This window comes from Eublepharis macularius, chromosome 5 (assembly GCF_028583425.1).
Source record: "Eublepharis macularius isolate TG4126 chromosome 5, MPM_Emac_v1.0, whole genome shotgun sequence".
Lineage (NCBI taxonomy): Eukaryota > Metazoa > Chordata > Lepidosauria > Squamata > Eublepharidae > Eublepharis > Eublepharis macularius.
The window spans coordinates 87,194,886-87,207,428 of NC_072794.1; the positions used below are offsets into that span (position 1 = coordinate 87,194,886).

Genomic DNA, 12,543 nt, shown 5'->3' on the forward strand with positions numbered 1-12,543 from the left:
CCCCCCAAGATGGTGATGAAAAAGCAGAGCCCAGCAATGAGTAAATCGGTGATGGCGACGCTACAGGGGAAGGGGGAAACTTTGGAAGAGTTGGTGAGATGAGCAGTTTTCGATGCTGTGCAGCCCTTTGTAGCAAAACTGAATGAAATGGGGCAAAAGGTTGATTCAGTGGAGAGCGAGGTGAAAGCCATTAAAGAAACAGCGACCGGAGCAGAGCAGTCTGCGCACGAGAACGCAGTACTCATGAAAGCAACAAGCAAGGAAGTGAGGCTTTTGGAGAATCAATTAATAGGATTGCAAGTGGACCGTGCCCAAATGGTACTGCGTCTTCAGAATGTAAAAGAGGAGGAAAATGAAAATTTAAAAGATGTGGTGTCTGGACTTTTGGCGACATTCGCAGAGGCAACTAAAGAAGAGTTAAAAAGCGACATCTTGGAGGTCCGGCGGACGTCTTCAAAGTATGTAATGAAGCGGCAGCTGCCTCGCAAGATTATTATTGACTTTTCATCTAGGAAGACTCGGGACACCATTTTATATAATTCGTACAATGTGGACTTGGATTATTTGGGCAACAAGGTTAAAATTTTGAAGGATGTTCCATTTTTGGCTCGTAAAAGAAGATTCAAGTATAAAGGACTTGCGGCTTTCTTGAGGAAATGTGATGTGAAATATAAATGGTTGTTTCCAGAAGGCGTTTTGTTTAGTTATAAGGATCAAATTTATAAGATTACATCAGAAGCCCAGCTGACAGACTTTTTGTTCAATCATCAGGAGTTCCATCAAGACGAACGTCCAAAGTCTGAAGGGGAAGGTGGGGGGGAGGAGAGAGCGGGCACAGCTGCTCCAGCTGCGCAGAGAGAATTGAGACCGAGACGCAAGGGGGGGAGGAAGAAGATCTGATCCTGAATATGGCTTGTACTGTATAAGATCTACTAATCTGATCGCATATTAGAAAGTTAACTTTTAAGAAAAATTGCAGCATGAAGGGGATACAAGAGATGTAGTGTAGTGTTTATTGTTTGTATGTTGCTCTTCCCCTTTTCCCAGCCCCCCTCCCCTTTTTCCCCTTTTTTCTTTCCCTTGTATTTTTGTAGTTCTTTGTAGTTTTCCATGTTAGATATTAAAAAAATAAAAATTTTCAAAAAAAAAAGAGATTTGGGTTGTTTGCCCTCACCCAATTATTGTGTCCTACTTTTTTCTTCCTCAGATTCTAATTGGTTTTTTCCCCTCTTTCATACCTGTCTTTAGAAATCTATGAATTCTGTCAAATTTAAATGTGGCAAAGAGAATCAATTATGAAAATTACATGTGTTTATGCAATTTAAATTTTATACACCCACAATTATAATGCTCAGAAAATTTGCATAGCTTAGATCCAAGACTTACATTCTTTTTACTTGCATTTGTTTAGAGGCATTGAGGCTTTGATAGAGAGCATATTTGCAAATCCCATGCCATTTTGAGTACCCCTTTAACCTCCTTCTAGCACTTAAAAATGGTTGTTAATAGAATTTGAAGTCTCATTTTTACTAACATGCGAGGACTGTATATTTCTTTTAACTCAAATAGCTTCTGTGACAGCTATATAAAACAACTAATTGAATTTACTTGTAGAATTTCTACCTTCTGGGTGGTTATTAAAGATGGAAGAGTTGAGCCAGAAGAAAAGAGACATGCTTTCTCCATGGCACTATAGTATTCCCAAGAAGCTGACGCCCTTTTCCCCTTCAAATCACACCTCCATGCACTAATTATTTCACACCTCAGGATAGCAAATCCAATTAGAGCAATGGTTTCATTAAATGAGAAATATTTTCTTGTAGCACAGTTGTACTATGTCAATTAGGATGATGTGATCACTGCCCTCTATAATGCACACAAAGTCAACCCTTCCCCATTAGTAAGCCTAATAGGGTCAGAAACACAGCATGCAACATTATTTAAACAGTCTGTTGGGCTAAGATACAAAAAAGTATTGTGTATAATTAAATTCAAAGCATTTAGGATGGATTTGGTTGACCATATCTCCTATCACATGACAAATAAGGAAAAAATCACTGTGTAGTAGGAAAATATGCCTTTAGAATTAACACAGTCCTTCTAACACAGATCACCCAATAAGGGGCCAATCATCCATTGCAGTCAGTTCAGGTTTTTCTCTGTGGTGTCACACAGAGCCACAAAAAATGGGTAGCCAGCTAATTAAGCCACTTGGCAAGAAACTCTTCAACAGCAGTGCCTACAGGTCTGTGGAAACATGTATACATGAATTATGTACATTTTTTTCTTATATATTTAGTATATTTTTATTATATCCATCCTCCAAGTAATTTAGGGAAGTCTATATAATACTCTACTCCTCCATTTTATCCTCACAACAGCCCTGTGAGTTAGGGTAGGCTGAGAGAGTGTGACTGGCCCAAGGTCACACAGCAACACTATAGTAGTAATCACACTGGAGTGCATAGTAACCCCCCAACATCCACCAGTGATAGAGTAACATGCTACTTCTGCTCCTGTGGATGACATACATGAACACACCCAACTGGCCTCACACATGCAACTACAGCCCTCTGGTGTTATGCAACTGTTGCCCACATGTCAGTGGAGCACAAGAAGGCAGGGAGAAAAAATGTGGTTTGGCCATATTTGCTTTCAAAGATGCAACATGAGCAGCAGGAGCTCCAGAACTGCAAGCTCTGCAGTGTAGGTTCAAGTCCCTGCCTACAACTGAATTTCCTTTTGCCATGAAGCATGGCCAGTCTAGTCTCAACCTTGCTATGCTCCTGTAGCGCATGCACCAAAAGCAACCATGATGGATCTCAGAATAACCGCCAAGGTTTGAGATCCTGCCCAGGATGGGAGATGATAGTGCCAGAGAAGCGGAATGCAGACTTTGGGGCACCAACAAGGGAGCAAACAGCTGCACACTCCCCGAAGGCAGTCCCAGCACCACTACCCCAGATAGTTCATTGGTGAAGGGTACCCATATGGCAAGTGGCATACATGGGTTTAAATGAGGAAGTGCTCACAAGATGCCTTTTCTGTTATTTTTTTATCTGACACAGTGCACTGAGTTTTGTGTGGTTAAAATCTCATGATCATATCATAAAAATTGTTTCTTACATGTTTTAGAAGACCCATAGCATGAAAATGGTATGTGTATTTCAGTGAGGGAGGGAATATTATAGAGAACTTTTCACTCCCTTCAGATATTTTTCTGTGAGCCATTTCTTAGTATTCTTTTCTATGGTGGAAAGTGCCACATTTGCGAAATGTCCTTAAGGGCCTTCACCTATTTATGAAGGAGTTTAAATTTCCCTAGCAATTGGCTGCAGCAAGCTGTTCCCCAGTTACAAAGAGTGATATGTTTCTGTATGGCTGACCAGCTCCCTTTTACTTAGCAACTAATATTTCTGCTAATCTTATAATTAGATAATTATAATTTTGTTTTAGTTTAGGTGGGTAGCTGTGTTGGTCTGCAGTAGAACAGCAGGATTTTAGTTCAGTGGCACATAAGAAATCAAGATTTTTCAGTGTGTAAGCTTTCCAGAGTCAGAGTTCCCTTCTTCAGACAGGGAAGGGAAGAAGAAGGGACCTCTGACTCTCAAAAGCTTATACTCTGAAAATCTTGTTGGTCTCCTAGGTGCCACTGAACTAAAATCCTGCTGTAGTGACTGTTTCCAAGGCATTTTACTTTCAGTAACAAGGCTCATCACTGGCCTGTGTAAACTGAAATCTGTAGGTATATAGTACTGGGTAACTAAACAAGAAATTAGAAAATAATGATTAAGAAAGCAAAAATATACCTGGCTGTATTGAACAGGATAGGCATTACACAAGTGGCATCTTATATGTAAAGTTAAAATATGTGCAGCCAGCTCCGAAGAAATGCAACATCTCAGTGCCATCTGAAGCTAGAAAAACATATGATAAGAATTAAACACAAAGGCCAAATTCTGTCAGTTTCATCTTCCTGTTACATCCACGGAAGTGACTAGAGATTGTGCAAATGAGGGCAGCAATTATTTGCAGGTTGTTTTCCCTTGCAAGTGCCAACTTCCTTTGCTTGGCTGGTGGTGATGCAGCTGCTCTGCCTCCAAATGCAGTAAACAGAACCAATTGTAAATAGGAGGTATAGCCCATGTGGAACAGAAGGCTGGCTGACACACAAGACACTGGGAATAAATCAAAAACTTTAGAGAACACTTTACCAACCTATGTGCTGTAAAGACAGCAGGAGATCTATCAAGCTTATTTTGAAAAGAAAGCATTCTAAGTCATTTTGGAAACCATGTGCAAAACTGCAACACATTTAATCTTTCATAAGAAGGGATTCTGCAAGCGATTGAGAGAGCTCATGCAGTTTATCATCACTTATGATTTAAAAAAAGGTCTTGTAAAGAGATTTCCAGATGTCCTTACAAGAAGCATTTTTTTAAGAGCTTGGACATCAAAAGCCTGTAAACTAGTTGATACACTCTCATCTGATTTACCTTAATTTGTTTCTGAGAAGCTGGGGAAATGTTTTTAAAGAAAGGAGGAACAGGATTTTTAAGCTTTTACAAAGAGAAAAACTGTTTTAAAGTACTATTATAATGAGCAGAGGCAAAGAATTTTAAAGAAGCTTGCATACAATATTACTGTCTGACACCTTGTGATGGTATATGTGTTTGGGCAAAAGCAAAAAAAAGGTTATAGTTGATGTGTTAACAAGATTCTCTGAACTAGGGACTACCCACATAGGGTTGTTTTGCACTGCTGAATAATTATTCTTCCAGAATTACCTGGGAGCAGAATTAAAACTGAACTTCCGGATGGCAATTTATATAGCACCATGCTTCCATTCAAATCCATCTTTATGACCTAGATTCTACAATATATTTACTTTGCAGTACTTTGCACCATCAGTAAAGGTTTACACTTCTCCCTGTGATTTTTCTTCTGTTCTATTGTTTTCAGATTGTTTCATGTTCTTTCAAGACTGGCTGGATCTCATACAACACTTTTAATTCAATGGTTAATTGAATAGATGGAGAGTTTTAAAACTTTTTAAAAAACGTAACCAGTCAGTCACCAATCGTCATTTTAATTGCAGTGTTACAAAATAACAACCATAAACAATTTGCAAACTACAAAGCACAAAACAATTATTTGCCTTCTCCCTCCCACAGAAGCTGATAATTTACAATTGATTAATGAATGCCAAGAGAATCTGTTGGATCTACAGTTGAACAAGAAATAATTATGTTGAATTAAGAAAGGAAATCTGAAAATTTAATGGACCAACTCTCCTCTGAAGCCTGGCATTGTCGTCAAAAGTTACATTTTTTAAAAAAATCACTGCAAATCAGGTTTGAATTCAGAGGGAAAACAGCAGAGAAAGCAGTGAATTGTAAGAGGTTGCCATCTGAAACCTTCATCAAAACTGAGAGGCTCTACATGAGACATCTGACATGTGAAGAACATGTGTCAGGTGATGCAATGTTAGCCAGGAAGGGTAATTTAAAAAGACAGAGCCGGTGGTAGGTCAAAGGCTTTGCTATACGCTGGAACTATGTGAATGGGCTGTGAAATGCCAGAAGGGAAACTTCAGCCTCTCCAGGTCCAAGCCTAGCTCTGGAAGGCTGCTCCTGCCCATTTCTATTCCTTGTTGCCCTCTGGTTGCGATTCTACACAGTTTTAGATTGGAGAGGTGAAATTGATAGAACCTTTGCAGAGGTGAAGATGAAATTAATAAACCCTCAGGAGCGATCTCTACCAGCGTTGTCTTTAAAACTATGCTTCCTGACTAACATTGCTTCTCCTTACACTTAACCAACACTTACCCAGGCAACTTGTGTAGAGACTCTTAGTCAACTACCCATTGTAGTTCAGGTCTAAATGGCAAGTCTGGAGAGGTCCTTGGTATCTGTCAGTCAGAAAATAATAATTGTACAATCTATACAGGCATACCAAATATACACATGAAAACTAAATTAGTGGTTTGAATTTTTAATTCACTACATGGTCTTCAAAATCAATACTCCAAATAAAACCCATCTCTAGAATCAAAATCTAAGAGAGAAAAAACTTCCCTTGCATTTCCTATGACATGGTATAAACCATTGAGTAGAAGCTATTGCAGTTCTTCAGTTTCCACTCAACCAGCAACATAAACTGCTTACAATGTTTAGAACCCTGCAGCATCCTACTCCAGAATTGTCACTGTTTCATGTTTGGATTGGTGCACTAGGAAACAGGCTAAAGTCTTGGGCTAAAAAAGATGTGATGGCTATGTGTCTACCCCAGTTATGCTGAAAGAAGGGTGGAGCAGGAGTCTGATTTAAAAAACAAAACTATTATGCAGCTGTGTGGGCAAGGAATGCCGAATCTATCACTTTGGAGCTCTAACGCTACGATTTTCACTTAGTTGTTTTTTACTTGTATAAAATACACCATCTATAGATGAGATGTATGAACATAACATTAAGCCAAACTAAAGCAAATTGTATGAAAACAGAAACCTAAATGTGCTTTGGAAAAGTATTATGATTAAAAAACCCATAAACATATAATGTTCATGTTAACTTTTGGAAGCTTGTGCCTAAAAGCAAAATTTCCTCTTTAAGTCTTCACTTTGAAAACCATAACAGTTGGCTGTGTTTCAATTAATTATTACAGACCCAGTTGTGCAGCAGAGTTTATTTAAGGTAAGCCTCAGAGCCACACAGAAGCTTGTCTTTCGAATATTCATGATTTGTCTAACTGACATTGCTTTTAGTATGAGAAGCATGATGTGGGCTGTCCACAACTAGTTACAGATTGTCAGGAATAAATCAGAACAGGAGGCTGCTTCTGAATCAGAACTCAAGCTCCGCAGACTCAGTCCACCAGGAACCTCTCTAGCATAAGTTCTGCTGAAGTACATGGGAGTATAGATGCAAAAGAGAATTGTGTCCCTGTGTAATTAAGAGAAAAGTTAATAAAAACAATGAATGTGAAAAAACTTTCCTTTATCATCATGGGTAAAAATGAAATACTAGTAACGCAGTGTGTGTTTTATTCGTGCAAAAGGAACTGATAATAGTAACACTTCTGAAAGATCAGTCTGCTGAAGATGAACCTGATATAAGGAAACAGAGAAATATAGGGAGATATCTTCAACTGCAGTCCTAGGAACACTTGCCTGGGAGTAAGCCCTGGTGAAAACCCTGAGACTTACATCTGAGTAGACCTGCTTAGGATCGCTCTCTGAAAGAAACATTTTGTCCTTCCAAGCATTATGAACACAACAATCCAGATTTCTAAAAATGAACGAAATGTTCCATTGTAGTGCAATATATTATGAGCGTACCTTGGGAAAAAAGCGTTGAATTAGAGCTAAGATACCTCATCATTTTATATCTCCCAGCTCCCTCTGCTGGATTGGGATGTGTGTATTTTGTTCTTGGACATAAATGCCTTCCACATTTAAAAGTTGAGTAGTTGCAGTCAGGTTCCTTGCTGATTCATTAATTCATAGTTGATTAATCATCTGCATTCTAACCAATAATTAATTGATCATATTTAAATAAATTTTGTAAGTTATCATTGCTTCAACATAGGTGCCGTTCTGAGAAGTGCAAATTTATAATGTAAAATGTAAAATTATAATGTAATAAAAAGCCTACTATCATGGTTAGAAAGAAAAGCTATCTTTATTTTTTTCACTTTAGTTCTGTTACAGCAGAACCAATAGCTTCAAAAATACGTAAGTGTGTAATTAGCAGCCATTCTAATTAAACTAATTTGTTAATTTTATGTACTGAAAATACTGATAAAAGCTTGCAACCCTGCTATTATGCAGCATTGTAGTATGTTTTTCTGCACCTCAAGAAAAAATCTTGTAAACACCCCACCAGTGCAGAGCCTAGCCCATGGTGGCATTTGGAAGCCATTTTCATCAGCACCGGAATTCTGAACCTAGAAGCACATGTCAGAATCAACGGATAAATCAAATAGTAAATGACATTTTGGTGAATATGAATATGCACAAAAGAGATTGGCAATCACTTCTGAATGTGACTAGCTCCAGTCCCCAATTTACCAATTTGTCAAATTCTAGAACAGGAATTGACGGATTGAATCCAAGATAGCACTATTGAGACTGGCTTATTTCATTGACAGAACATAAACCTTCCTAGACTTTAGCGTGCTTCTAAAGAGAAGAGAAATTGATGGAAGGGAGAGACTGAAAGCAGTTAATAGAAAGTTTGCAATCAGTATTCTTGCACTTTATTTTTAAGAGGACATTTTCCAGTAATTAATTCCTTTACACAGGGAATTTCACCAGCAAGCACAGATAGAATTTTGGCTTCAAATAAAGGTAATTATAATTCACAGAACTGGGAAGGTTGGAATGTGTATTTTTGCCAATGTGTCTGTTTACAACTTTTTAAAAAATTGGGTTACAGGTGTTCTGTATTCACAGTTCTATCTGTATCATACTACAACTCCCAGTACATCATCTCTTTTCTCTCACAGGGCCACTCAGATAAAGACCTACTCCTGGGATAATGCCCAAGTTATCCTTGTTGGAAACAAGTGTGATATGGAAGATGAAAGAATTGTTCCTTTTGAAAAAGGAAAACATCTGGCCAATCAGTTGGGTACATGTTAAAACTTCTCTTTTTCTCCTTGTCTCCCTCCAGTTACAGTCCCATTTCCTTTCTTCAGGCCTTCCCAGATTATAAAATGTTAGTTGAATGAATGGATGTTACCCATTTGTTATTCTTATAGCTTGCCTCCAGGCTGTGCTTCTGTTTTCTTTATTGCATGTGTACACTATTCTTCTTCCAAGGAACTCAAGAAGTGTACATGAAAATTATCCCATTTTTATCCTCAAAACAATGCTATGAGGTAGGCCAAGTTCAAATGACTGGCCTAAGGTAACACATTGAACTTCATGGCTGTGGAGTCTTGAACAGAGATTTCCAGAATCCAGGTCCAATACTCTTTATAATATACTATTACACTACAGTCTCATTTTTCAAGAGGATAGCATATTTCCTGAGGTGAACTGATCCCTGTAGTCTGAAGATCAGTAGTAATTCCAGGAGAAATTTAGCCTCTACCTGGACTTCAGCAAACCTAGTTATTTCATTCTCCTTTCCTAATTTTCCTCTGAAAATGTATCATCATCATCATCACTGAGGAATATGGATTTGAAGAAATAGATTTTATATACCACTTCTGTGCCTTTCAGTATTACATGCCTTGCACCTTTTCTATGCTCAGGAGCCATTGTAGTATTTGTAATGCAACCTGCAAGACTATGACACTTGAAACAAGAAGACCAAAGAAGAATGTACGTTAAACATGTTAAAACTCTTTAAGAACTGAGGACTAAACAATATACTGCTTGTAGAGATGCACCTGTAGAAATATTACACAATCATCACATCATCATCATCATTATCATCATCGCTGTGTCTCTGACAGCTACTTGCTGCCTCTCACTCTTCCTACCTGTAGGGATCAGACCTTTACCTCCAGCTTCATTCTGCATCTCTCTCATCTCACTTTGTCTCTCAAGGCTCTAATTTATTCTTGTAGCTTCAACTCAGCTGCTATGTTGATGCCGCCGACTCCAGATATAATTTTCCTCCCCAGATTCCAAATCTTCTGTTTAATCCCATCTACCATATGGTTTCAATGACGTCCTTTTAGGAGTTTTTTCAACATCTCAGATTCCTTTCCTTTCATTCCTTTAGAAGCTCATTGATTCATAAATCTTGAGCAGCAGAAAAAACTTATCCTTTATTTTTGGGATGCAAAGGCTAAAAGGACTGAGACATATTTTGCAATTGCTAAATTTAGGATCCTTATTGCTAAGCAAAAGAGCCAGGGTTTCTGAAGTATAGGGGGACAGTTGGTTAATTAAAGGCTTAATATAATAATCTGTTATATTTTCGAAAAACATACAATCGAGCAGGCCATGAAACAACTATTGAAAAAAAAAGACGGGGAGATGGTCTCTTCCCATAAAATCACCAGCTTTTTGAAACTCAAAGTGGGAAAGCTAGTCAAGTGGTGCCAAAATATAATCTATTACATTGGTTCCTCTGGGACTCATGTAAGTGAAGTCACCAGCTCCACCGACCTCTGGGTAACCATTAGGGTTGCCAGCCTCCAGGTAGTGGCTGGAGATCTCCCGGAATTACAACTGGTCTCCAGGCCACAGAGATCAGTTCACCTAGAGAAAATGGCTACTTTTGGGGGTGGACTCTATGGAATTATGCCATGCCAAGGTTCTTTCCCTCCCCAAACCCCACTTTCTCCAGGTTTCTCCAGGTTTCACCTCCCAGATCTCCAGGAATTTCCCTACTTGGAGCTGGCAACCCTAGTAACCATTCAATGGGATAAGGTGTCTCTGCATTGCAAATTTAGCCATCTCTAAACCACCTCTGTTTATTACAACATCCGATTTTCTATAATGTCAAACAGAGGTAAGAAATTCAACATTATCTGAGCCTAATAATTTGGAGAAGAGCGTATAAACGTTACTGCCAATCCTTGCATTAAAATTTCCCACTAATACTAAACGAGTCTCTGGAAAACAGGTTTGCAAGTCATCAGCAGTTTTCCCCAGATGATCTCCCCTCTAAATCATTAAACTAGGGATAGCTTGAGGAATGTAGACAGAAGAAAGGATGACTGTCACATCATCCAACTTTAATAAAAAGGCAATAATCCAATTGTCTGCAACCAAGAGATCACAAGGTCCAATATTCAAATTGGTTGAAATTAAACAAGCTAATTAAACAAGCACCCCAAGGCCTGCCCCCCCCCCGGGCCTATGGCTGCTGTTTGACATCTCAGATTTAGCATTGAAATTAATGGAGCTTCTATTCTTGTTGTAAGAAAAATATGGCTCACCGCAACTGCTTCCTCACTGCTTCCAAGCCCACACATTTTATATCCTATTATTTTATCAACACACATTCTCTCTTTTTCTCTCTGTGCATTTAATATTGATTGTAAGCACCCTAAACAGGGATTATATCACAGGAGTATCCATATGCTTTTATCTCCAGTGCACTAAAAACTCCAGGAGGGTGACTGGTGATGGGAAAAATGGCACAAGGGGGAAAGACTAACCACTCCTCCAGTGTTGTAACTCCAAATATGCCTCTTCTATGACAGGTGCTTCCAGACTTCTGAAAAATCATAAGCAATCTCTACTTACAGATCTCCTGGGCTATGTACAGTTGGGCTCAAAGGAAGGGCTATAAGAACTGCATAGTAAGGCTAGGGTTGCCAGGCCCCCTCAATCTCCCAGCAGGAGATTGGGGCCTGGCTCTTACCTGAGGGGGGGGGCGCACGCTCCTGCAAGCGCAATGATGTCACTTAGTGATGTCACCACACAGCCCGTTTAGGCGCAGATCGGGCCCGTTGTGGGCCCCTGCGGAGCGCAGGAGTGTTCCTGCGCTCTGCAGGGGCCCACAACGGGCCCAATCCACGCCAAAAGAGGCCCAATCCGTGCCCATTTTGGCATGGATCGGGTCCGTTTTGGTGCGGATTGGGCCCGTTTAAGGCCCCTGTGGAGCATGGGAGCGTTCCTGCGCTCCGCAGGGGCCCACAATGGGCCCCATCCACGCCAAAACGGGCCCGATCTGCACCCGTTTTGGCGTGGATCGGGCCCGTTTTGGCGTGGATTGGGTCCATTGTGGGCCCTTGCAGAGCGCAGGAATGCTCCCGCGCTCCACAGGGGCCCCAATCCAGGCCCAAACAGGCCTGATCCTGGCTGCTGCTGTGCGTGGGGGCGTGCAGCACCGCAGAGGGGCACGCATTGAAGGTGCGTGCCCCCCGCTGGCCAGGTAGGTGGGAGCGGGGTGGGAGGGTAGGATCCCCCGCCCCCACCGGGGGTCTGGCAGCCCTAATTAAAGCCCAAAATTTGCTAAAAACTCACTGGGATTAAAAGGACATAAACAATTTACTATAAACAGGAATAAAACTTTGATTGTATACCTAGAAGAGGTGGGTCTATGTTTGTGGGGCCAGCCCAAAGGCTTAAGGTGTTAGGGCAGGTTAACAAATATGCATAACACATTGCGTGGAGAAAAAAGGCCACAATTTTTATTGGTTACAGTGAATAGTGCATTGGCATGGCATAGGGCACAGATCCCTGCATTGACTGACCCACCTGCCAGCTGATGACCCCTCATTCTTCAGCCTACCTGCTGAAAGGGAAACTGCGGGATAACAATTAGTGGGAACCGCAATGAGCGGCAGCCTCTGACTGGTTTCCCCACCACCTGGAAGCAGGAACGCTCTGGCAGCCCCCAACCTGGGCTTGCCCCTGCCCATGCCTGTTTCAAGATCCCTTATGGGGTTCCCCATCTATGGGGAAACTTTGTGCACAGGCCCTGTTTCCCCCCCAAGGGGATCCGTGCCCAACACCAAAACCGCCACATAAATTATGATAGTCACATTACAATAAAGCAAAACCCACATGTAAACTGTTCCAACCAGTCAATTTCTATCACCCAAAGTTGTGACTAAAATGTGACATTGCAATTT

General features: G+C 40.4%; 1 protein-coding gene across 1 annotated transcript in view; it reads left to right on the top strand.

Moving 5' to 3' along the window:
* Positions 1–12,543, top strand: part of RAB3B (RAB3B, member RAS oncogene family) — a 158,054-nt gene that overhangs the window by 136,356 nt on the left and 9,155 nt on the right. The window contains exon 4 of the mRNA XM_054979046.1: positions 8,506–8,630. Within this exon, the coding sequence (XP_054835021.1) occupies positions 8,506–8,630 (125 nt within the window). The remainder of the gene's footprint in view (positions 1–8,505; positions 8,631–12,543) is intronic.